The sequence below is a fragment of the Myodes glareolus genome, chromosome 6 (assembly GCF_982192425.1).
Source record: "Myodes glareolus chromosome 6, mMyoGla1.1, whole genome shotgun sequence".
Classification (NCBI taxonomy): Eukaryota; Metazoa; Chordata; class Mammalia; order Rodentia; family Cricetidae; genus Myodes; species Myodes glareolus.
In genome coordinates, this window is record NC_142031.1 from 116,172,974 (window position 1) to 116,198,794 (window position 25,821).

Genomic DNA, 25,821 nt, shown 5'->3' on the forward strand with positions numbered 1-25,821 from the left:
TTTGGCAGGCCTGTGAATAAAGCAGACATCAACAAAGAAGCAGCATTGACATCTGAGTGTTGGCAGCATTCTGGACAAGGGTTTTCCGTGCTGTGTCACGAGGCTGGTGAGTCGGCCGACGGTGAGCACAAAGGGCTGAAGTGACAGCTGGTCTCCTCCCCTGAGTCACAGCTAGCAAACCAGTACACAGGTTTGAGGGTATCTGCCAGAGAACAGGACGTGACAGAAAACGGCCTGCAGCCTGTGTTTAGACGTGTCCGCATGCACTGAGGCGTGGCAGAATGGATGCACGCCTGCTGTCTGCCAACAACAGGTCAGTGTTTGGCGTCCATCCTCCCCGCCCCCACCTTACCGTCTCAAGGATCCTGATGCTTCTAGGGCTCCCAAACTTTCCTCACTTTCCTTACATTTCCCACCATGACTTACAAAGACCAAAATTGAGGTCCAAAGAGGGCAGGTGACTGCTAAAGACTCCGCTAATCCTTTTCAGGGCCTGGGTCTCTAAAGCCAGCGTTCATCGCCGCCTGAGCTGTGACCGGGCTCTCAGGTCTCTCTGGAAGCAGAGCTCCTGCTCCCCCTCCCCCCCCCCACCGCTCCTGCTCCCCCTCCCCCCCCCCCCCCCACCGCCACAGTCCCCTCAGAGTCTCCAGGTCAGGAGACATATTCAAAGTGTTTCCCTGGGCTCTGAGGAGGTCTGTAAGTGCTAAGTCACTGGGTGAGCAGGCCCTGCTTTCCCGTGAGTGCTCGGGCTGCGGTCAGCAGGGCTGTAGACCCTGTATTGAACAGAAGGTCTTGACAGAGTTTGACACAGCTTTAGCAGAGGTAGACCAAGCACCGTGGGCACTGAATCAGTCAGCAGGCACAATGAGTCAGCCACAGGGGATCATTAATTTAAGAACAAACACGGAAGGTATGTGTGATAGTTTGAAAGAAAATGGCCCCCATAGGGAGTGACACTATTAGGAGGTGTGACCTTGTTAAAGTAGGTGTGGCCTTGTTGGAACAAGTGTGTCACTGTAAGGGTGGATTTGGGGTCTCCTGTGCTCAAGCTACACCCAATGTGACAGTTCACTTCCTGTTGCCTGTGGATCAAATGTAGAACTCTCAGCTCCTTCTCCAGTACCATGTCTGCCTGCATGCTGGCATAAACCTCTGAAACTGTAAGCCATCCCCCAATTAAATGTTTCTGTTATAGGAGTTGCCCTGGTCACCGTGTCTCTTCACAGCAATAGAAACCCTAACTAAGAGTATGCATTCAGTGGACACCAGCAGATCAGAGTGAGCAACTTCCCAGTGACCTGGGTAGATATGATCAGGGTGGCATCAGGATGAAGCTGAGCAGATGAATGGGGTCAAGACCAGAGTAGAGGAATTTGAAAAAGGAAACAAAAGCCAGATACCAGATCACCCCAGCCATCCTCAGAGGGGGAAGATATGAAGAGGCACACAAGTGGTCCTGACACCAAGCAGGTGTCTACAGGCTGTCCACAGCCCAGCATGACTAAGATAGTGCAGATGTTTCCTTGGCAACAAGATGGTGTCATGAAGCTGGTGTCAGGCTGAGCATCAGTGATGCCCTCTCTGGGAGCTGCAGTGATCACTTGCTCTGCCTCAGAACCTGCTCTCTATGTTCTTCATCTGTGAAAGGAAGGACCAGAGTCCCTGAGGCTCTGAGTCCACAGGGCCCAGAGATTCACTCAATGTGCTAAAAAACTCTAGCTTCGCCCTCAAGTGCTAGCATGTTATTTGGCGAGGCGTTTGTTGAAAGGGACAGCTGTGAAAAGACATTTTTGTCCCTCTGCACATCAGCCTGTGTTCCAGAAGAGAAAAAAAAACATCCCTGAGTGTGCTTAACTCACAGAATTGCGAAGCTGCTTCTTACAAATAAGAAATTTTTTTTCTTATTATTATTAATTATTTTTGGAGTGAGGGTAGATGGATAGATACAAGACGGATAGGTTAATTGGGCAATTATATTGGATGAGTTAGCAGATGGATGGATGGATGGATGGATGGATGGATTGATAGAAAGTAGAGGACAATGAATTAACCAGGATACCCAGAAAGCTGCAGTGCCCACGACCCACAGCAATAGGTGCTCTGTTGTCTGAGAAAAGACTCAGTGGTTATTCTAATGGGATCTCAAGGGCAGAGAGAGTCAAATGGAGAAAGTCACCCATCGACTGGGACCTTGGGTTGATAGAGGACTGTGAGGAGAGAGCCACAGAAATAAATATAAATAAATATCACCCCCTTTCTCCCTTCCCTTTAACCTCTTGACAGCGCCCCTATGAGGCAATCAGAGCCCTGATGCCATCTGTCGTAGTCACAGTAGCATTTAATCGGAGGTTTGTTTACAGTTTCAGAGTCAGTCCAGGATCATCCTGGTAGCAAATGTGGCAGCACACACACAGGCATGGCTCTGAAGCAGCAGCTAAGAGCTCACATCTGGGGCAAAAGTTACAAGGAGAGAGAACAGGACTGTTCCTAGCATGGGTTTTTGAAATCTCAAAGTCCACCTCCAATGACACTCCTCTTCCAATAAGGCCACACCTCCTAATCCTTCCTAAATAGTTCACCAACTAGAACCAAACCTTCAAATATATGAGCGTATAAGGAAGCATTCTCATTCAAACCATCACACCAGCCATACTGGTGAGCACCTACAGGAGCACAGAGCAGAATGGAGGAAGCAAAGGATGCCTACAGGGACACATAGGAAACACCCAGCATGCCCTCATATGGCACCAGTAATTTGCCCAGGAAATGCCTAATACATTTTGATGGACTGTGGATAGGTTCATATACGGAGCCTGTATGGATAGATGTGTGATGGATGCAGCCTGTGTAGATGGATATATGATGGATGGATAGATAGATGGGTAGTAGATAGACTGGTAGATTGGAAGGGTGTATGAATGCATGGATTAGATTAGATTGATGGATAGTAGAAGATAGATGGAAGGAATGTATTGGATTAGATGAGTTAATAAATGGATTGGATGACTGAATAGATGGATTGGATTGGAAGGATTGGAATAGATTGTGAATGGATGGATGGATGGATGATAGGATGGATATATTGATACATAGGTCAAAGATGGATTGGAGTGAGGGTAGATGGATAGATACAAGATGGATAGGTTAATTGGGCAATTATATTGGATGAGTTAGCAAATGGATGGATAGATGGATGGATGGATGGATGGATGGATGGATGGATGGATGGATGGATAGAAAGTAGAGGACAATGAATTAATAATGGATGATGGACAGACAAGAGTATGATGAGTGGATGGATGGGTGGGTGGATGGACAGGCAGTGTGATAAACAAACAGATAGACTTTGACTTCATTAAACTAGAATGCAGAGAGGGCCTGCATGTATCTTAATAGTTGCCTGATGACTCTGAGGACCCAGACAGGACTGTGAACTTCACTGCAGGCAGCCTTGTGCTCAGCATTATGACAGCTTGCTCAAGGTTGCCCTCTACTGAAGCACACCATTTTCCACACAGATTTCCCCTCTCAGTGTGTTCGCTTCCGGCTTGATCCATGAAATAAACATTGCTTTAAGATGCCTGAGTTCACAGGACTTTGTTCCCTTTGCCCTTTATTGCCACAGGCTGTCAGAACCTGTATCAGAATCAGAAATACCAAAAGTGACATGGTACGCTTCCCTGTGAGAGAAACAATATCCATTCATATTTTACGGCAGACAAGTGGGCTAATCAAACATTCATCCACTGCTCACCAGTGTGCTCACCTCTGTGCTCTGATCTAAGGCAGCTCCTAGGCCAAGCTGCAAGTGTCCTTCCCATATGCTCCCAGGCAGCGCCTACTTCCTCTGTAGTGTCAGTCCCTGAGCTGAAGTTAAAGACCTGCTCATCCAGCCTCCATCTAACCTGTGAGGCCATGCCTGCCCATCAATGCCTACAGTTCTTTAAGTAGAACCCTGCTGTCCGTAGCCTCTACTCTGAGTACCCTGCGAGTAACTGTGAGCAAACAGCATCCTTTAGGCTAGAGAGACCATCAGAAACCTTTCCAGCCTGGGTCCAGCAGACTGATCCCTGCAAGGAAAGGGACTGAAAAGGAGAACGTTCTGCCATCAATGAGGCAGTGACCTGAGAATATACTCTCGGCATTCACAAGTGCAGCCATGAAGCAGATTTCAGGAAGCACCCAAGCTGGAGAGATGCTCCGCAGTTAAGATCACTAACTGCTCTTCCAGAGGACCCAGGTGCCATTCCTAGCACCCACATGGCGACTCAAAACCATCTGTAACTCCAGTTTCAGGGGCACTGATCCCCTCTTCTGGCCTCTGCAGGCACCAGGCCAAACTCCCATACACATAAATTAGTAAAATAAAAGTGTGCTCCTTGGGCACTCAAATCTAGAAATTTGTCTGAAGGAGATGGAACCTCCAGATATGAATGTTGGCAACAGGTTCAACGAAGCTGTCTGAGCCAAAGAAATAAGCAACACCCCATACTGCATCTGTGTCCAGAGCATTTAGTGGGAAGATGATTCAGCAAACAAGCTACATCCCTCCTGTGCCCAGTCCAGCCCTGACTTCCTCAGAACGGTTATCCTTCCCATTTTTCTTGTCCTCTCCCTTAACTGCTTGCTAATTTCTTTTCATTCCACAGTACTGCATTTGTCTAACAGAGCATTTGCACATTCAAAGGACTGGAAATGGAGACCTATAGTTTAGTCAAAATTTCATATATTGATACAATGTACTTTGTTTGTTTCTATCTACCACTGTCTCCTCCAACTTCCACTAGTGCCCCCACACCATGGCCCTCCCAGTTCCACATCCTCCTTTCTTGCTGTGTCTAATTAGCCCTAAGTCTGCCTTGTGCTGCCCATGGTACAAGCATATGTGGTAGCTGTCCACTGGGACACGGACTCCCTGTCAACAGTCACATCCCCAAAGTGACTCCCTCCCAGCCGTCAGTGGCTAATAGTTTATCTGCCTAGGATAGGGCCATGGGGGCCCCACCCCTAGTTGGAATCCTGGCTGGCTTGATCTTGTACAAATCTTGTGCAGGCAAGCACAGCTGCTGTGCCTTGATGCCTACAGCAGCACCATGCCCGGAAGTCAGCATTCACAACTCCCATCACCAACCACCTCTTAGGTTCTTTCTTCCCCCTCTTCAGACCTGTTCCCTGAGCCCTGAATCAAGGACTGGTGACAGCTCTTGATGACTTGTTCCAGAAGTGCCCAGCCCAGCCCAGCGCCACCCATTTTTTAGTGACTGTTCTATAAGTCCCACTGATGAGTTGGTTTCCAGAAGAGAAGGTTGTGTTCATTCATCTATTTTCATTTATAGTGCTTCATATATAAATCAGGAACAGGAAGTTTAGAATAAGGGTCACTGCATTTGACTACTAGTGTAAGAAGTTTTTATATAACCAAGAGGTGGAGAATGAGTGTGCCAACAATTGAAACAGGTACAGGTCCCTCATTAGTGGGAAGGCCAGGCTGTGAGAGAGGCAATTCTTCCCACCCACTTGCATGGCTGCCTATGCACAGATAACCCAAGAGGTCATTAGCACATGTTATCCTTGGGGAGCTTCAAGCTGGTGACCTCCAACCACTGTATGTATATGTATGGCAGTGAGTACATGTGTGTGCGCACATGCATGAGAGTGCATGGGGGATTATTCATTTATGTTCACACATGTGTGTGTTTATACGGGGAATGTGTGTGTGTGTGTATGTGCACAAGTATGTGGGGGTAAGTAGGTATGTACACATGTGAATGAAAGTGATTGCATGTGTGTACACACATGTATGTATATACATATATGTGTGCATGTGTGTGTCGAGGCCAGCAGTCACATCAGGTTTTGTGTTTTTTTTTTTCAGTGACTTGCTACCTTAATTTTTTGAGACAGGGTCTCCACTAAACCTGGAGCTTACCAGTTCATACTGGCTGACCACATGCCCCCAGGGAGCCTCCCCGCAGTACTGGGACTACAGGCACACATTCCTGGGCCTGATCTTTTTATAGAATGTCTTGGTTATGTTTTTTGCTGGTGTGATAAAAACACCATGACCAAAGCAACTTGAGGAGGAAATGGTTTCTTTCACCTAACAGCTCTTAGTCTATCATCCAGGGAAAAATCAGGGAAGGAACTGAAGGCAAGGATATGGAGGTGGGAATGGAAGCAGAGCCCATGAAGAAATGCTGCTTACTGGCTGGATCTGCTTTGTTATAGCACCCAGAACTACCAACCTGTAGGTGGCAGCTTTCACAGTGATATGGACCCTCCCACATCAATTATCAACCAATGAAACGTAACACAAGCTTGCCCGAAGGACAGTCTGGTAGGGGCATTTTCTCAGTTTTCTCATGCCCCATCAAGAGGCTGTGAAACACAGAAGCACCCCTCTAGGGTATGTAGCTGAAAGGACATACTGCCTTTCACAGCAGGTGCGGGACAGAGGACAAGGGAGGAGACAGACCCTATAAACGCTGTGCCCAGATCCAGATTCACTGGGCCTGCAGGCAAGAGAGCAGATGGTATGAACAGAAATGGCCTTGTTTTAGAAATCTCAGGACCCAGAAGGTTAAAATCATGAGAGTTGGTTGTGTCTAGCAATGCTTCCTGTCTGAGTGTAGATGTGATGTATTCCTTACCCACAAGGCCTTCAGAGGTTCTCCAGGACTGTGTGGGACAGTTGTAGGGCCCCTCTCACCCCTACCCAGTGGGTCACACCTTCTGTTTAGAGGGTGTGTGCTTGACCTGTTTCTCAGTTCAGTGACTGAAAATGGTCATCAGGTCGATTTGGGGAATAGGCAACAGTCAGCGACTGGGTTTTCTGATTAATGGAGGCCTTGCTGAAAGTACCCATTTATTCAGGACTTTCTCTGGAACATAAGTATAGAAAGACCCCCTTTCAGTTCACCAGGAGGGCCTGGTGAGTGTGCCACTGTTGCCTGTGGTAAAAGATCTAAGAGCACCAAGTGTTCATCCCCAACAGCAGATCTCATTATAGAGGACAGGCAGGCCACTAAACGTGTTAGATGGCTTCTAGAACAATCCAGGGAGTCACCTGAGGATACCTATTTGGGGCACTTACTTTCTTGACATTTTCTTCTTCCTTGCCCATACAAAGTGGGGCACCCTAGCCTTGGAGAGCCCTGAGTGATAAAATTAATCAGCATAAGCCTCCCGCCCTCCCAATATTAGTATCAGACACTCCGAGCATGGTGGTATTTTCAGGTTTGGGTAAAATCCAGCACATGACACCAAACTAAGTTCACCAAAGCCCAGGACCAGAGCCATTGGCCCTAATCCTGGGTATTTTCTCCTTAAAGAGTGAAAAAAAAGAACTGAACCCTCAGCAGCCCAGCCTCAGAGTCTCTGAAGGCTTAGCCCTCTGAGGCTCCCCTGCAGGGCCCATCTTCCCTCGCCCTCAATCCCCACCCTTACCTCTCTGCCAGGTCCTTCTCCACCCTGCATTCCCAGCGTATCAGCTTGTGTAGAGTTGTGCTTTTGGTAAGCCTTCTCCTGTGATGAAGTCAGGAGAGCCCCAGGGAGAGCGTGTGACCGCCCCACACACACACACATAACTGGCAGGGCAGCCCCAGTGTTCCCATATTGTTTCAGAGCCCAACTGGGGCGGGTAGATGTTGAGGGTTAACTGTTCACCCTGATTCTAGGCTGTCCATGAGGAGCTTTGACCCACCTGTGCTCTTGGATGAGGCCATTTCAGAGCCCCCGCACCTACACACACTGGCTTTTGTGTTCAGACGTGGAGTGCAGCCAGATCGTGGTGCCCGTTGCCCCTGCTCACACTCTTGTCTTTGTTTTCAGGGAGTATTACATCACCATGGTGAAGTGGGCCACCAGCACCAAGGTTGCTGTGACCTGGCTGAACCGAGCCCAGAATGTGTCCATCCTGACCCTCTGTGACGCCACCACGGGTGTCTGCACTAAGGTATGAGGACAGAGGAGGGGGTAAAGGAATGGTAATAGCATGGAAGGTGGGATGCAGTCAGGCTGGAGAAATGTGAAGCCCAACTCAGCTTGGTCATTGATGCTTCGTCCAGTCTCTGGTTTGGTGCCACCTGGTGGGCAAATCGGATATTGCTACAAAATCCTCGGGCAGAGCAGAGCTGCAACCTTGAGTCCCACTAAGGGGCCTTTACAGGCAAGGGTCTGTTTCCTTTCACACTGGCCAGTGCTGTGCTGGGAACACTACTCTTCCCACTCTCTGTTTCTCAAAAGAGAAGAGGACTGGTCCAGGACCTGACCCAACTCAGGCTCAGTCAAAGCATACCTTTCCCCTCCTCCAACACTCCAGAGTCAGGTGCCCCACACCAGGTAGGCAGCCCAGGGTACCCTTACCTCCTGTCCAGGGCAGCAGACTCTCCCCTCTGTTCTGTAGCCCAGCCTTCCACATTGCTGAGCCCAAGCCCTAAGAAAGTCACCTCATATTGAATTTAAAAGACCAAGTGACACGCCAGGCTGATCTTCCAGAGACGGCTCTGACCCCAAGTTTCTATCTTTCCAGCAAGGAACATCAGATTTGGGCAGGTTCACTTAGACCTATGGACTCTTCCAGGCAGCTCTCAGCACACTGCTGGGGGTGAGGGGTGTCTCTAGGAGGTCACAGTGACCTGATCCTGCCTCTGACACCTCATTGGGTTGATATTTCCTCTGGGTTGTTCTGATGGGCTTGCTGAAGGGGAGGGTGAAGCAGGCAGGGCTCAGGGATCGATATCTGTGCTGAACATTCGAATCTTCTTTGTGCCTGCCTCATGTGCCCACCATACAATGGTGGTGCAAAGCAGTCATCTGGTGCTTAGGGCATGATGTGTTTGTAAATCTTTGCACACAGTTCCGGGGAGCAACTTTCATGCACACTTTGACCCCTTTTAACTGGCTTTGTTTTCCATGATTGTTTCTTGGAATTGTAAATTGGCATTTTGATCACCTCACTCGCTAGTGCGTGCATACGTGCGCACACACACCAGTTCCTAACAGTGCAGCACCTGACGCTTGCCCATGAAGGAAATACTGACCAACAGCAATGGTCAAGTAAACACACGACCAGCTAGTGTGGCTGCCAGGTGGGCACAGGCTGGCCAGTGGTGATCACCAAGTATTAGAAATACCATCAGCTTCCACAGGACCGCTCACCGCTGTGGATGGCCCTGGTTGCGAAGGACAGTGGCCTTCTCCTTGCCCGAGGATGATTATGCTGGGCTGTGAGCTCACAGTATAGAATAAAGGGAGCAGGGATTACCTCGACACTGAGAGGCTCGGGTGGCCACTCTGTGCAAGTGCAGTTGCCATGTAGGTGTGATTAAATCATTCTCTGCACGGTGCGTGCAAGCGAGCAAAAGCGCCTTTCTAACACTCCAATTCCATTTCAGAAACATGAAGATGAAAGTGAAGCTTGGCTCCACAGACAGGTAATTCCACATGCCAGACACCATTGCTCCCATCACCCTGACCCCCTAGGCTGGTGCTTCTCAACCTTCCTAATGCTGCGACCGTTTAATACGGTTTCTGGTGTTGTGGGGACCCCCACATACACCATAAAGTTTTTTTTTTGTTGCTACTCTATAACTGTAATTTTGCTATTATAAATTGTATTGTAATTATCTGTGTTTTCCAATGGTCTTAGATGACACCTGTGGAGGGGTCATTCAATGCCCTAAAGGCGTTGTGTCCCAAGGTTGAGAACCACTGCCCTAGCCCTTCACAGGGGTGGGTACCATGGTTTTCAGATGCAGGAGTCATTGGGGGATCCCCACCTGAGCTCATCCAAGTGTGTTTGCTATTGTGGTTGGGGCAGTGTGTGCCCGGTCGCCTCTTCTTTGTCCTCCCGGGATGCTTGCCAGGCAGTCCTGTAGAAGCCAAGTTCCCTGGGCGGTGTCTGGAAGTCACTGCTCCCCAGGACAGTAATGATGAACATCTCAGCTCCCACTCAGAAGATGTAGTCAGTGAACTCAAAATAGTCCGCCCAGAAAATCGCCCAGCTGTGGTGTGTAACGGCAAGCAGATAACCATGTGGCTGGTACTCCCATTGGCCCTTAGGCATGGTTTCTAGCTGTGAGCTCTCTCACTGAGAAGTTTCCTCGGGAACTTGGACCCCAGAATCATCCCTGGGATTTTTCTCTCATCCATCACTCAGAAAGGCATCGTAAAGCAAGCTCTGAAGGCCGGAGATTAAAAGAGGTTGGGGGTTTGAGGTGTGGCTCGTTGGTAAAAAACTTACGCGATGTGCCTGAGACTCTCAGTCCAGTCCCCAGCACTAAAAAACAGAAATCAGTCAAATCAGGTCAGGAGGGCCTGGGGAGGTGGCTCGGTGGATAAGACGGATCCTCGGTGAGGACAGGAGTTCCTACTGCAGCCCCAGTGCCGAGTGGCTCAAAACGGCCAGTAACTCCAGCTCGGGGGTCAGACACCCTCTTCTGACCTCCAAAGGCCCTCACACTTACGTGCACAGACTCACACAAATACACACAATTTTTAATTAAAATGAAGCCTTAAAAATAAGAGCTATCAGGAGAAACTTAGGCAAATCTCACTGTGATGCATTTTTTGACATAACGTACCCAGAAAGTGACGCCTCGCCCAATATTTCTGTTGATTCTTTTGTCTCATTCCACATTCTTGCATTAGAAAGGACAGACCAAGTTCAGAGAACTTATTTCTCTTTTATCCTTCCCAAAGCAATAAAATTATCTTCAAATCCTTCTAGAAAAATCAAAACAGGTTTGAATCCAAAGACTCATTACAGAGAGAGAGAGAGAGTTAGGGACGTAGCTCAGTGGTAGAGCACTTGCTTAGCGTACCCAAAGCCCCAGGCTCCATTCACAGCCAAGAATATAAAGGAATTAAGACTAAGAAGCACAGGTGTGTTTTTATTGGCACGGAGATCCAATTTGTTGAACATCCAGTTATCACCAGTGGCCCCTGTGTGGGTTACTCTTCAGTTGCTGTGATGAAACACAATGGCCAAAAACAACTTATGAATAAGTTTATTTAGGCTTATGATTGCCGAGGGATAAGGGTCCATCATGGTGGGAGGCCTGACAGCCAGAAGGAGACATGTGGCAAGGACGGGAAACTAAAAGCTCACGTCTTCAGCCAGGAACGCAAAGCAGAGAAAGCACACTGGAAGTGGGGTGAGGCTCTGAACTTTCAAAGCCTGCCCCAGGGACACACTTTCCCAAAGACCACCTCCAGCCGAGGACCACATATTCAAACACTTAAGCCTGTGTGGGACATTTCCCATTCAAACCTGCTGGGTACCTACGTGTTCTCTGGCACTCTGGTGACCACGCATCTTTTGTCACTTGTCAGAGTAAGAGCCCCACAAATGCAGTTACTTCTGAACACATCTTTTTCTTAGCTCAGTGCCAGTTTTATCCAGAGAGGGATGGCTCAGTGGGATCACTTTATTTCCCTCTTTCCAAGTTTGACTACCAAGCTTCATCCAGGAGCTTATCAAGAACGAAGACTTGGGCACCCCAAGATGCGAGTATGCCCAGAGTTCTTCATCCTCCCAGGACCATCAGTATCTAAAGTGATATATATACATACGTGTGTGTATGTGTGTATGCTCATCTTATACCAGATACAGTATCAGATGGGAAATAAATGATCATTTTAAGTCCATTATCTATATTATTGTCTAGTTAAACTGCTACTTAAGAATTACATCCAGCACCATGCTAGGCTCTGTAAATTTTGAACATTATTACAGTCAAGGACATATATGATAAATCCACAGCTAACAAGAAGCTTGACTGTGAAAAATGGGAACATCTTCCCATTGTGCAGCATTATTCCTGACGAGATGTAAACAAGCATCTACTCATCCCAGATAGGGAACCGATGACAGAGCAAAATATTCTTGAGAAGGGAGGGCCTGAGTAACCCTGGTCAGTTTCAGGGACTTCCTGCGACTATTGGGTTGTTTACTTCCTGAGCTTAATGAGCTTCCCTGAGGGATGAAATTGTTCCGCTCCCCTTAGATTCACCTGTCTTTTAACATCTGTATTATTGAGCTTCCTTCCCTCCACTACAGAAGGTTTTAATCTTGAAGAAAACTGCTACAGAAAGCTTCCCTTTAAATGAGGTGCAAAGCAAGGTTTATTCACTCTCGTGGCTTCTGTTCAGCATAAAGCTGAGAGTCCCAGGCAGAATAACTAGGCAAGGAAGAGCAATGACTGGTGTCCACATTGATTTGTTGTTGTTGTTGTTGTTGTTTTGAGACAGGGTTTCTCTGTGTAACAGTCCTAGCTATACTGGAACTAGCTCTTAGAGACCAGGCTGGTTTTGAACTCACAGAGATCCGCCTGCCTCTGCCTCCCAGGTGTCCACATTGAAAGGAGGGAATTAAATTCTCCCTGTTTTCAAAAAGGAGAATATTAAGTTGTTTCTGTTTTCAGATGGCATAATCTTATTGTAGTAAATCCTAAAGATTTTAAACACACATACACTCATATACATATATACATATGTATATATACACACACACATTAGAATAAAGACAGTGAAATTACAGGATACATAATCAATGTATAAAAATCAGTAACATTTCTTCAGCAGGATTCTCTGAACTCAACCTAATATTTGGCTGTGAATCTCTGCATCTGTTTCTACCAGTTTCTGGATGAAGCCTCTCTGATGACAATTGGGCTGGAGACCAATCTATGAGGATAGCAGAGTATTATTAGGCATCATTGCATTGACATTTTTTTCTTCAGTAGTGTTTAGTTCTATCCTAAGTTTCTAGGCCATCCAACCTTTGGGTCCTGGTGCTTCAGGCATTGTCAGGGATAGGCTCACTCTCATGGCATAGGTTTCAGGCTGGACCAGTCATTGGTTGGCCACTCCCACAATCTCTGTTCTACTCTTTCTCCAGCACAGCCCATAGGCAAACAGACTGTAGGTTCAATGTTATGTGGCTGGATTGGTGTCCCAATCCCTCTGCTAGTAGTCTTGCCTGATCCCAGGAGATGACCAGTTCTGAGACTCCTGCTGAAGAGAGGGAAAAGGATTGTAGGACTCACAGGGTCATGGATACCACAAAAAAAAAAAAACACAGAATCAACTAACCTGGGCTCATAGGGGCTCCCAGAGACTGAACTGACACCCAGGGAGCCTGCCTGGGACTGACCTAGGCTCTCTGCACATATGTGACAGTTATGTACCTTGGTCATTTTGTGTGACACCTAAAAGTGGGAACAGAAGCTGACTCTGACTCTTTTACTGTCTTTTGCAACCCTATTCCTCATACTGGGTTGCCTTGCTTAGCCTTAATATACAGAGAGGTGTAGTCTTACTACAACTTGATACGCCATGTTTTGTCAATATTCATGGGAGGCCTGCCCTTTTCTGATAGAAATGGAGGAGAAATGGATGGGAGAGGGTAGGCAGAGGGGAGGTGGGGGGAGAGACTGGGAGGAAAGGGAGAAGGGGAAACTGTGGTCGCAATGTAAAATGAAGGAATGAATTAATTTTTGAAAATCAGTGACATTTCTACATATAGACAAAAATCTGAAAAGAAAACAATTCCTTTTACAAAATCTGTGAAAATAATAAAATACTTAGGAATAAGCTTAACCAAAGAGTCAACGATCTGTTCACTGAGAACTAAAAAATATTGGTGAAAGAAATTGAAAAAAGACACAGATGAAAAGATGTTCTGTGTTTGTAGATTGGAAGATAAACATTGATAAGAAGCCCACCCTATCCAGAATGGCCCAGGATGCCCTGACGTCCCTACAAAGAGTCTAAGGGTACTTTACAAAGAGGTAGAAAAAGCCCTAAACCTGTGATGGGTGACATTGGTTGTCAGCTTGACAAGACCTGAAATCCCCTTGAAGACAAGTCTCTGGGCACATGCAAAGACCCACCATGAAACTAGGTGGCCCCAGTGCACATTGAAGATCCACCCCGAAACTAGGCAGCCCCAGTGCTCAGTGAATACCCACTGCAAGACTAGACAGCCCCAGTGTGCAGTGAATACCCACTGCAAAACCAGGAAGCCCCAGTGCTCAGTGAATAGCCACTGCAAGACCAGACAGCCCCAGTGCGCAGTGAAGACCCACTGCAAAACCAGACAGCCCCATTCCACAGCTAGAGCCCTGGTCTGAATAACAAAGAGGACATAAGGTGAACACAGGCACTCAATAGTCTCTGCTTCCTGGCTGCGGATGCTGTGAGGACAGATGTTCACACTCCTGCTGCCATACTGTCCTGTCCAACTGAATCAGAACAAACCTCTCTAAAGTTGCTTTTTGTGAGGTCTTTTTTTCACAGAAATTAAAAACTAATACACATGAGATAGGAGGTTAATGCTTAAACATATCAGGAGTAGAGACAGCTCAAAAATTTTAAGACATTTGACTTTACATGTATATGTATACCTGAGTGCATATATATGACACCATTTGCATGCAATATCTACAGAAGACAGAAGAAGATATAGATTCTTTGGAACTGGAGTTACATACAGGCAGTTGTAAACTGCCTTATGAGTAGTGAGGCCCCACTTGTAGCTCCAGAAAAAGCAGCCAGTGCTCCTAATTGTTGAGCCATCTCTCCAATCCAAAGAGACAATTCAATTTTAGAAAATTATATATGGCTCTATTTCAAAATGGAAAATAATTTCAATATGCATGTTTCAAAAGAAGATGACACAAATGACCAAAGGATACATGAAAAATGTTCTACGTCACCAGGGTGAAGTCACAAAGTGAAATAACCGCACATCTCTGGCAGGTATTACCAAAAAGACAAAAGATGTGTATCAGCGACAATACGGAGATGCAGGGAACCCTGACAGCCTATTAGCAAGAATGTAATTCAGGAATGTCTCTGTGGAAGATATCGAAAACTAAAGTCCCATTGCTGGGTGTATGTCACATTCTGTATGACACAGAAAGGACTTCCGTGTCACGACATCACGGTGCACAGCAGCCAAGACTACCTGACTGTCCTTCAAGAGGCAGAGAGGTGAAGAAGGAAACGAGGATAAAACTAGAGGACACAGATAAGTGGCAGAAGCCAGGCACGGAGGGGTGGACACTCTGGACGTCGGTTATTCATCTCGCTGCTGCGGCAAAATACCTGACAAACTTAAGGAAGGAAGAGTTTATTTGGGCTTAGGGGTTGAAGTGATACAGTCCACCATGGCAGGACGTCATGGCAGCTGGTCACATGACTGTATCCACAGTCAGGAAGCAGAGAGATAAATGCTGGTACTCAGTGAGCTTCCTCCTTTCTCTCTCCTTTATTCAGTCTGGGAACTCAGACCACTGATGGTGTCACCCACAGAGAGTCTTCCAGCAGTTAATCCTGTTGGGAAACAACTCACAGACAGACCCCAAGTTGTACCTCACCAGTGTTCTGGGTGGTTCGTAATCCAGTAAAATTGGCAGTCAGATTAACCACTGTTGACTGCTGTTCTCCTTCGAAGGACAGAATCAGCAGCTATTGGGAGTGGGTGATGCTGCGAGAATGTTGGTTGGTTTCAGCTTGTTTTCAGGACAGGTCAGCTCAGGAGATTCTAATGCACAGCATGGTTCAGTCGTTAATGTGCTGTATTCTTTACATCTACACAGGGATGGAGGGATGGCTCAGTGGTTAAGAGCACTCATTGCTCCTGCAGAGGACCCAGGTTTGATTCCCAGCAGCCACATGGCAGCTCACCAGCCACCTGTAACTTCAGTTCCATGGGATCTGATGCCCCCTTCTGGCCACCAAGGGCTTCTGCAGGCCCATGGTGCACATAGACTCATACAGGCTCATAGACAAAAATTTAAAGAAAGTAAGATTTATTAGTAGATTCCAACTATGCTTGAAATTAGAAGGTTATAATGTATGCATTCATTAACTCCATTTGGTCATTCTTCAATGCATATGTATTTCAAAATCATGTTTTTATTCAATAAATATAATTTTGTCAATTAAATTTTAGCTATAAAAAATGAATCGGCTTACTCTCCATCTGCATATGTTGCATGTGGAATGTACCAGGATGTTGATCCCTTTATCAAGGTCTAGTATTACTCCATTGCATTAATAGACTGCCCTCGACAAAATCACCTCTTACCAGGGTAGGGCCATGGAAATTTTAGAAATATAAGTAAAGAATGTGAAGATGCATAAAAAATAACAGGACAGAAACTATGGAAAGTACCAGGAAGGCATTCCAGTAACTGAAATCCCCTGTATTTGTTTTTCCACAGCTTTTATACCCAATGTAAATGGGAGGGAGGGGTTACAAAAGACTTTATTAACATAGGATAATTCACACAGCCAATGGCTTTATCACTCTGAGACATCAAATCATCAGCATTCTGCTGTCTAGGTCACAAAGCTGCTCTAGGTCACATGTTCTGAAGACCGCCCTTCCCCAGGTGACCTCATAGTTACAAAAGGAGCAGAAGTGTGTCTGCACATCCTGACCACCTGTCAGGATGGCATGACGCTATCTTAACTTCAATAGAACCGAGCTGTCACATCCTGAGTTGGAACTGTAACTACAGTTTCCAAACTCTCTGACTGTCAGACAAGTCAAATGCAGGAAATAGGGCTGCATTTTTCGACCTCCACAGACACGCTGTCCTGGGGGTCTGGGGACAGATCCTCCAGCTGTCCTCCACTGTCTTCCTCTTTGGCATGGTGGAGTGGCCACAGAACCAACACCAGCTGGATTCTCCTATATTTTCTGACTGAAATCTCACCATGCGGAAGAAAGCCACCAGCTCAGACCTGGATGTGAATGTTGAGCCCCTGAACAGCACCCAGGGAACCAGCAGCATGAATGCAGAGGAACAGTGGCATTAAATTAATTATTTTTTACTGTTTTAAAATGTCAATTTTTAATTAACCAAGCAAGTAGCTGATATTTGAAGAAGCAATCACATTAAATGTGAGAGGAACTAGAGCCAAAGAAGGCACGGTGCCGTGAACACCCATTTTATTAAATGCTTTATTAAAAGCACCATGTTCCCTATAAGGACACTCACCTCTGAGGCCACTCATCCATTCACACAAGACAGGTGAGGCTATCTACGCACCATGGTCTGGAACCCTACGAGTTGGCCAGGACTGCCATGACAAGCCTCAGTAGGGCTGACTGCCCACATACCATGATCTGAGACTCTACAAGTGGGTCATCACTACTTAAGCACTAGAGAAACCCAATTTCAAATAGCTTCCCAATGTATCACTTTCCCCTAAAGGGATGCATGGACACTACTTTTGGAATTGATCTGCACCTTCTGCATCCTTAATGCTGTGGTGCTGCCGGGCATCATGGGAGCCTATGTAAGGCTGAGCTGCCATCAGCTACCAGGAAGCCACTGGCCGCCCCTTCAGGATCATGAGCATTTCTTACCAGAGGCCACAGGCATGACTTAGGGAGATCCACTGAGGCCATACTCCACTGTCCATCCACCTTCTGTGCATTACAACCGCTTGCCGCACACATCCCAGAAGACCCTGTCGACCCAGGCGGGTACTGTCTGCTCCAATTGACAAGTTTCCCCATTGTGCTGCTAGCAGGATGGTTGGCCCACAGCAGTGCTACTGGCCTCGGTGACCATAGCCATCCGCATGCCCAGACCTCATCGCCTGCTCTTTTCTCTCCATCTCCTTCCTGGAGTCTCACAATGGACCCCACAGAGAGCCCCAGAAGTCAAAAAGAAGGGGTGCATATGTGTGCATACCTCTAGCAAGGGCCCTCCACTCTAAGAATATGCTAGAGAAATAGTAAATTTCTTCTGGCCACCTGCATGCCCATCACTGCTGCCAGACTGGCAAGTTGGCCCCGGTGCAGATCCATGAGGGCCCTCCAGCTCCAGCACACTTGGGCATTGAACTCTGAACCGCAGCCTGGCTGTAGCTGGTCTAGGGGGTGAGTATTAGGCTGCCTTACATATTTAGTCAGATATTTGGTTTTGTGATTTCAAACTTTGGGCTCGAAGGTCAGAGGACAGGAGCTGTGGGAGAACCTGGCAGAAGCCACACAGAGACTGTTCTCCTGGAAGGTTGGCTGTGGAGAGAGTTGGGCCAGTTAGGCAGCAGAGCCAGGAAACCAGACTCCCCCAACATCAAACGAGAGGTGGATCCTGGTGCCCACATCAAAAAAGCCCTGCTCTTTGTCACTAAAAGTTTATTTACTGAACTGAGGAGATAGCTCAGCCCGTAAAGGGCTTGTCATGTGAGCATGAAGAGCCGATCTCAACCCCCAGAATCTATACAAACAAGCACAAGGCATTGTGGGACACGTTTGCAATCCCGACACTGGGAAGATGGAGACAGGAGGATTCCTAGAATTCACTGACCATTCAGCCTAGCCAAATCAGCACACCCCAGGCCAGCGAGAGACTCTGCCACGGAACACAGAGTGATGGCGTCCTGAGGAAGAACAGCCAAGATTGGCATCCAGTCTCCACACACACACACGCTTACTACATGAGCAGGTTTCCAAAGACTGGCGGATGCCTTCCTCAGCACATTCTGGAAGGTTCTGGAGAGCAGTGGGCCAATGACCCCAGAAGCTGAGGCCTTTTCAATATGAGTACAATGCTTCTGTCCAGAATTAATCATATCACATTTAATCTTTGTCCAAAGTGCAAACATGTCCCCCAGAAAACTAGGGTGCTATTGCCTCGTCCATCCATGGTTGGCAAACAGAAGTTCATCTCAAAAGCCAAATTAACGGCTGTTCTTTCCCACTCCCTCTCCTGTTAAATACCACACTCCCAGCTCTAAATAGAAAAATCAATATTTGCAGATTAAAGGTTTCATTTTATTGCAAATATTCATGAAGATTAAATGTCATTTTAATCACATGTTAGTTCATTGCTCTGAGCACATCGTATTTGCATGTTTCTTCACTGTGGGGAAATGAGTTTTTCCTGGGCCAGCTGCGTTTTGTTTACTGTTTGTTCTCATCCTTGCATTAGCGGGCAGCTTCCTGAATCACAATATAGATACACCTTAGCCGTAATTGGAGGAGCCAGCTAGTTGGCATTTACTGACGGAAACCTCTAGACTTTGGCTTCAGAATGTAGAAGAGATGCTACCGAGCCAAAATCTCCCTCTGCCCATCAATGGCCACTCCCCGCAGGACAGGCTAAGGGCTGCAAGTACCTGCCTGCTCACGCTTGGGGTGCCGGAACAGAGCACAGTAGCAGGATATCCCTCAGGTAGTCCAGACCCCAGGGTTGACTTCAAACAACAGTCAAAGAGACTGTTGTCCAGACAGATGCACTGTCTAGCACCTGCCTCTTAGGGTGTCTCTAGCGAGAGCCAGGCCCAAAAGGGTTCTGTCTGCTGTATTAAAATAGATACAATAGGTCCGTTGAGCCTGCCTCCTCAGTGGGTGAATCAGTGTGAGAGAGACTTTATTAAGGAAAAGAAGGCAGGACTAGAAGAGAGGAAAGCGCTGCCTCTGACTGTTCTTCCCAATGCCTTTGAGCTGGTGTGCGGCAAAAGTCAGGACAGCAGCTTTGCATGCTTGGGCCTTCACAGCAAAGACTGAAGTCAGTGTGTGTCCTCGGGCCTAGTTCACACTCACAAGGTGTGCCCGATGTGTGCACAAGCCCATTTCCTCACTGATCTTTGCATGCGGTGGGCAGCAGTGTTATCTGACTCTGCCCCAGAATGTGATTTGCAAGTGTGTGTGTTGGGGGCGGTAAAAGCACATATTTGTGTAGGTGTACACAGGTGTGCACATGAGTACACATACACGTGTGTGTGTGCGTGTGAAGACCAGAGGCTGATGTCAGCTGTCTTCCCCAGATGTTCTCCCCCTTATCTTGGAGATAGGATCCCACTCTGAACCAGGAGCTCAGCAAGTACATTAGGCTGACTGGCCAGGAAACGTGGGGATCCACTTCTCCTTGCTCCCCGGCACTGGGGTCTCAGACTCTTGCTGCCGCTCCCTGCTTTTCACGTGGTTCTGGTGATCTGAAGCCAGGTCCTCATGCTTGTACAGCAGACGCTCTGCCAACTGAGCCATCTCCAGCCCTGCTCTGTGCACTTGGGTGCCCCTTTCTCCCTCGGCTTTTAGAAAACCCAAACCCACTCTCTAGTCCCAAAGAGAGTGAAAACCGCGCACAGAACCCCCCCCCCTTTCAGTTCCCTCCATCATTAGAAATCACACCTGAAATACCTGAGGGTGCCCCTCCTCCTGCACGCTCTGCATGCTCCCATCGGCTTATGTTGACAGACAGGTCACCTCTGTCCACAGAATGAAGAACCTGTGTTCTCCAAGGATGGCCGCAAGTTCTTCTTTGTCAGAGCGATCCCACAAGGGGGCCGGGGGAAGTTCTACCACATCACCGTGTCTTCGTCCCAGGTAAACTCCACTGCTTCACGTGTTGTTGTGCTATTGGTGAGCACGCTCACCTTCCCGGAACCTGAAGGAGCCCCAGGAGGCTGACTTCACAGATGGGTTCCAAGGGTGAGGGCAGCATGCCATTTGTCCAAATGCAGAGACTCTGAGCAGGGCAGTGGCTGGAGTCAAGACCATGAAGACGGGATATGACATTTCTAGCAACAATAAAGGGATCCAGGGACTAGCAATGAGGATCCAAGATGACCACTGAGTAGCTGTCTGTCCATCTTGACACTCCCCTTCTCTCAAGGCTGCTGTTCCAGGTCCTTCATAAGTCTCCCCCTAACCCCAGTACTGCTGCTACCATGAGCCAGAAGCATATCTGACCTTAATGATACTGTAGCTGCCACTCACACTCACCTGTTCTGGTCAGGAGACTTAGGGTAAGTGCCACTGGGCAGGGAAGTGGATATCTGGGAATGTCTGCCTACAAGCACGGTCACCACAGGAATAGCTGCCTGGATGCTGAGTTTTGAGATCTCTGCCCTGATGGATGGTGGGATGGAAGGGCATGTACTTGGCACTTTGTGTCACCAACCCCATCCTCTGTGTGCAGATTTTATTTTGAAGTTAATTAAAGTGATGAAGAATGGGAGCAAGTATATAAGATAGAATTAAGAAGAAGGTTGTTTGGAAACACTGTGGATAGGAAGTGGGAGGTGCATGTGGACCCAGAAGAAAGACCACAGGACAATCCCCTTAAGGAATATCTTGGAGGGAGGAAAGAAGGATCCCGAAATGTCTTGGGTAGGAATTATGACTACTTCTGGCTTAGGCAGGCATTTCTGTTTTCTAGTCACTTAATTACATGACTTACAGGAAGTCCAAAACCTGATTTGATTTGTTCACATTCTCACTGGGGCCATTTTAAGAAAGATTTTAAAAAATTATGATGCTTGCATTCAATCCCAGTTTCTAAATTCTTGTAGATGATCAGAAGTTGCTGAGAATCCCTTAGCATCCAGCAGAAAGTGGTTCCCCCTTGCTCTAGGCACCCACTCTTGCCTTGACCTCTGCTTGCAAGCTGAGGACTGCCTGAGGCTGCACTGTTTTCCTGAATCCACAGACACACACACACACGCACACACACACACACACACACACACACACACACACACGGTCTGCAGCTCCAAGTGTTGGCCCCACCACACTGGCTCCCCAGAGTACATACCATTCAGTACAGCTGCACCTCAGCATCCCAGCTGATAATTTGAATGCTGCCTGCACCTGGTACCATGATGGCAGGTCTGAGTGACTAGTGTGCAGAGCTCTGGGAGACACAAGAAGTCCGCTAGCTGAGCGGGAGTCTGAGCGGGAGTCAGTCAGTCCCTGTGGCAGCTGGAGCCCAGCAAGAATGACAGAGATGAACCGAAGAACTACACTGAGTTCATCCCTCCCAGATCCTCCCTGATTTTGCCTTGTTTCATCCTTTACCTTACACTCTCTTTCCTCCGTCTTGGGCCCTAACATAAACATTAATTCACAAGTACATTGGTCTTATGTGTGCATCTATAGAACGTGGGATGTGGTACCAGGGACAAGCCCCGCAGAGGGACCAAATGATACTCCCATCAGTGACACTCAGACCAGGGAGTGGGCATCAGAGTCCATCACAGACGATGCTGAATTCAAGCCACGCCACACAAAAGAGAAGTAGGAAGGGGTTGGCTATGGCCTCATCCTGACAGGCTCCAGAATGAGGCACCAAAGCTGTAGCCCAGCATCTTCTTCCTAACGTCTTGTCTGTATTTCAGCCCAACAGCAGCAATGACAACATCCAGTCCATCACCTCTGGGGACTGGGATGTGACCAAGATCCTGTCCTATGATGAGAAGCGGAACAAGATGTGAGTGGGAGCTGGGGACTGGGTCCCAGGCGCTGTCTCTTACTGCTTGCAGATCCACTTGCTTTTAGTCAGATATACTGGAAGAAGAAAAGACACAACTCAGGAGGCCTCTTCTGCCCCCCTAGATCATAGCACTCACCCTTGCTTCATTGCAAACCCAGGTACTGACTCAGCCAACTCCCAAAGCTACAAGGCACGGTGACAAAGGGAAGCTTGTACACACCAGTGAGGCGACATCGATTCACAGAGATAGCCGCGCTGTATCAACTGTTTACTGAGTCCCAGTAGACCCGGGCACAGGCTGAGGGCATTCCCAGCATGCTCTCACTGTTACGATGGTTGTTAGGATAGGTATGCTTGCCCATTTAAAGACAAAGTAAAACATATGCTGGGAAGGTGGTTCATTGTTAAAGTGCTCACTGTGAAGCATGAAGACCTGAGTTCAATCCCCAGGACCCACATAAAAAGCCAGGCATGGTGGCGTGTGTTTGTAATTCCAGTGCTGGGGAAGTGGGGCCCTGGAGCTCAATGGTCAGCAAGTCTCACCTAATCAGTAAGCCAAGTGCCAATGTGAAATCCTGTCTCAAAAGAAAACCAGATGGACAGCTCCTGAGAAATGATACCCAAGGTCAGTCCATGGCCTCTGCAAGCAAGTGCCCTCTGCAAGCAAGTGCACACATGTGCACCTGTATATACATATACCTGCATGCACACACGTATGCACCTATGTGCACATACACACATAAAATAAAAATAAATACCAAGATGCAAAGACATTAAGCTGCTTTCTCTGTCTTATTCAGTGGCTGACAGAGGGGAGCCTGGCTCCACTGTGTAGGAGTCCAGGCCCAGTCCTGTACCTGATGCCTTTTGACCTCGCTGCTCACCCGGGCCCACTTTAAGGCTAAGGAGAAAACTAACAGACATGCATTCCCCAGACAAGGTTTTATGGGGTCATATAAAGTCTTCTCTAGTTCTTGCCCATTAGGAGGTTACTAATCTATAGGGAAGGAAGACGCCATGGTCACATCTAGGTGTGTACTGACCCCATGGTCACATCTAGGTGTGTACTGACCTCATGGTCACATCTAGGTGTGTACTGACCCCATGGTCACATCTAAGTGTGTACTGACTCATGTTCATATTTAGGTTTGTATTGACCCATGGTCACATCTAGGTATGTACTGACCCCATGTTCACATCTAAGTGTGTACTGACCCATGTTCACATCTAGGTGTCTACTGACCCATGTTCATACCTAGTTGTAAACTGCCGCTGCCCTCACTGCTGCACATGACCAAGAGCTCTGGGACCATGGCCAGCACAGGAGGTACCTGATGCTGACAGCTTGTCCCTCTGCCTGTAGCATCTGGCCTTCCCCTGCTGTAGTCATGAGTGTGCCCAGGCCTGACGTGAGCACTGCCCTTTACGTGGGTCACACTCCCTGAGAGACACTGTGAAGGTGCCGGGGTAGGGCTTGTGACCTGCAGATGTGCCCTGAGGCAAGCTAACCATGTCTGTCTTCCCCATCTCCACAGCTATTTCCTGAGCACAGAGGATCTGCCGCGGAGACGACAGCTCTACAGGTAACTGACTCCCAGGCCGGCAGAGGCCTTCTGGCCTCACTGTCTCTCAGCTCCTCTACAGATAGGAGACAGCAAGGGCAGCTGAGTAACTAGACAGTATGGAGAGAGAAACGTGCAGAAGCCACCCGGCCCAAGGCCTCAAGTCCTATTTCTGCTTTGGCCAAATTGGTACACACACACACACACACACACACACACACACACACACACACACACTTCTTTTCTCCTCTTGAAGGACTCTGCCTGTCTTGCTTCTATATTCAAGTGTCACCTTGGCAGATTGTCCCCATCAGTGTGTTTTGAGGACAGCTGCATCTGGTTTGGGACTCCACCAGTGACTGAGTAGAGAGGAGACTGGCTTTGCCATCCCCCTCCATGCCCAAGTTCCAGGACCCCAAATGATGTAGAACCTGGATAAACAAGCTTGGAACCCAGAAAGGGACCAAATCTAGGGTCACTGTCTCGATAGTGCATCCTGTTAACCGCCTCTTACTGACCTCATGGGAGAGGTAAACTTGATTCCTACCAGGGAGAGGAGGAGGAACAATGGGTGTTTCTAGACACTTCGTAACTAGAAGAGCTGCAGCCAGATGCTCCCAGAGATCACTGGGAGGAGCATCGGGCAGTATGGACCAGAGAGGCTAGAGAAGTCCCCAGCACACAGAGGTCTCCCCTCCAGCCAGTGGGCTCCATGCTGAGTTTAAGGCTGGCATGAGTGGGCAGGGCCCTGCGATCATGGACCTGCTGCTCTCTGTGGACTTCACCGCTATGGGCCTACTATGGTCATGAAAGTCAGGCTGCCCCCTTTATAAAAAGCAGGAAGGCAGCCTGCTGCCCCTTCCCTGGGACCTGTCTCCTATGACATCTTCAGTCTCAGGCGGTGCAGCTCCCCCTTGAAAGATATGCTTAGAGAGGAACTTTCCGATCTAGATGAAACCTGACCGTGGTGGTCCCAGGCAGCATCTTCAATTGCTTCCTCTCACTCCCGTCATTCTCAAGCAAGAAGCAGCATCGCCACCCTTCCGCTGTCAGAACTGCGTTCTAGATGCAATCAGTACTAGTTTCTTGACGTTCACAGAGCTCCTTCCCATTGCACTTGACGTTCACAGAGCTCCTTCCCATTGCACTTGGCACTGAAGGAATGTGGAAGTCAAAACCGTTCCCGAAGTGCCACTCACATGGGTGGAAAGTTCTCTGTGATCGTGTCCATGACCATTGTAGGCACCTAAGACTGATTATTCAAAGTGATGGCTCTCACAGCTTCCTTGGGGCAGTACCCACAGCACCGTCAGGTGAGGGTACCCGTGACAGCACCAGTTGATAGTAACCGTGACTCCCACAAGATGACGAATGGTACCTTGACCGTGTGATAGTACCCATAACCAGACTGGGCAGTGGCATCCTTAACTGTAGTCCCTACACCTTGGTCACACCTAGCCTGCAGTTTCACTGGTGGTCAAATAGCTGCCATCCGAGACTGGAAGGACTGAGAGGTCTCCAGAGTCTGGAGGGCATGTGAGTTAGGAAGGCTCCTAGGACGTGGAGTTAGGTATCCACGGGATGCTGACGGGAGTAAACTTAAGGGGTTAGCAGCAGGAGTGACACTGTAGCCTCAGAGGAGAGGACCCTGCTAGTGCTCATTCCCTGCCTCGGTTCTCACTGGCCCTTTGTTCTTCCAGCGCCAACACAGTCGATGACTTCAACAGGCAGTGTCTGTCCTGCGACCTCGTGGAGAATTGCACCTACTTCAGCGCATCCTTCAGCCATAACATGGACTTCTTCTTGCTCAAGTGCGAAGGTGAGTGGTCATCACCTCACACCCATCTCAGGTGGATGCTGAGGTCTGCAGCCAGGAGCACATTGTGGGACCAGATGGGTGTGATGGGATCATCGTGGACTGGGGACCAGGGACACTACTTTTGAGGCAGGACCGCATTCACCACATTTGCTGCAAAGACAAAAGCTCATGGGGGTGGGGTCTCTGTGCTGACCTA

The 25,821-nt window shown here is 48.1% G+C and overlaps 1 protein-coding gene across 4 annotated transcripts in view; it reads left to right on the forward strand.

Annotated features, from left to right (window-relative positions):
* Positions 1–25,821, forward strand: part of Dpp6 (dipeptidyl peptidase like 6) — an 868,555-nt gene that overhangs the window by 787,504 nt on the left and 55,230 nt on the right. For all 4 annotated transcript variants that reach the window (XM_085691109.2, XM_048440198.3, XM_087907530.1 and 1 more), the window contains exons 11-16: positions 7,831–7,954; positions 9,396–9,434; positions 20,249–20,356; positions 22,150–22,241; positions 23,780–23,827; positions 25,507–25,625. In XM_085691109.2, coding sequence (XP_085547235.2) covers positions 7,831–7,954; positions 9,396–9,434; positions 20,249–20,356; positions 22,150–22,241; positions 23,780–23,827; positions 25,507–25,625 — 530 coding nt within the window. The remainder of the gene's footprint in view (positions 1–7,830; positions 7,955–9,395; positions 9,435–20,248; positions 20,357–22,149; positions 22,242–23,779; positions 23,828–25,506; positions 25,626–25,821) is intronic.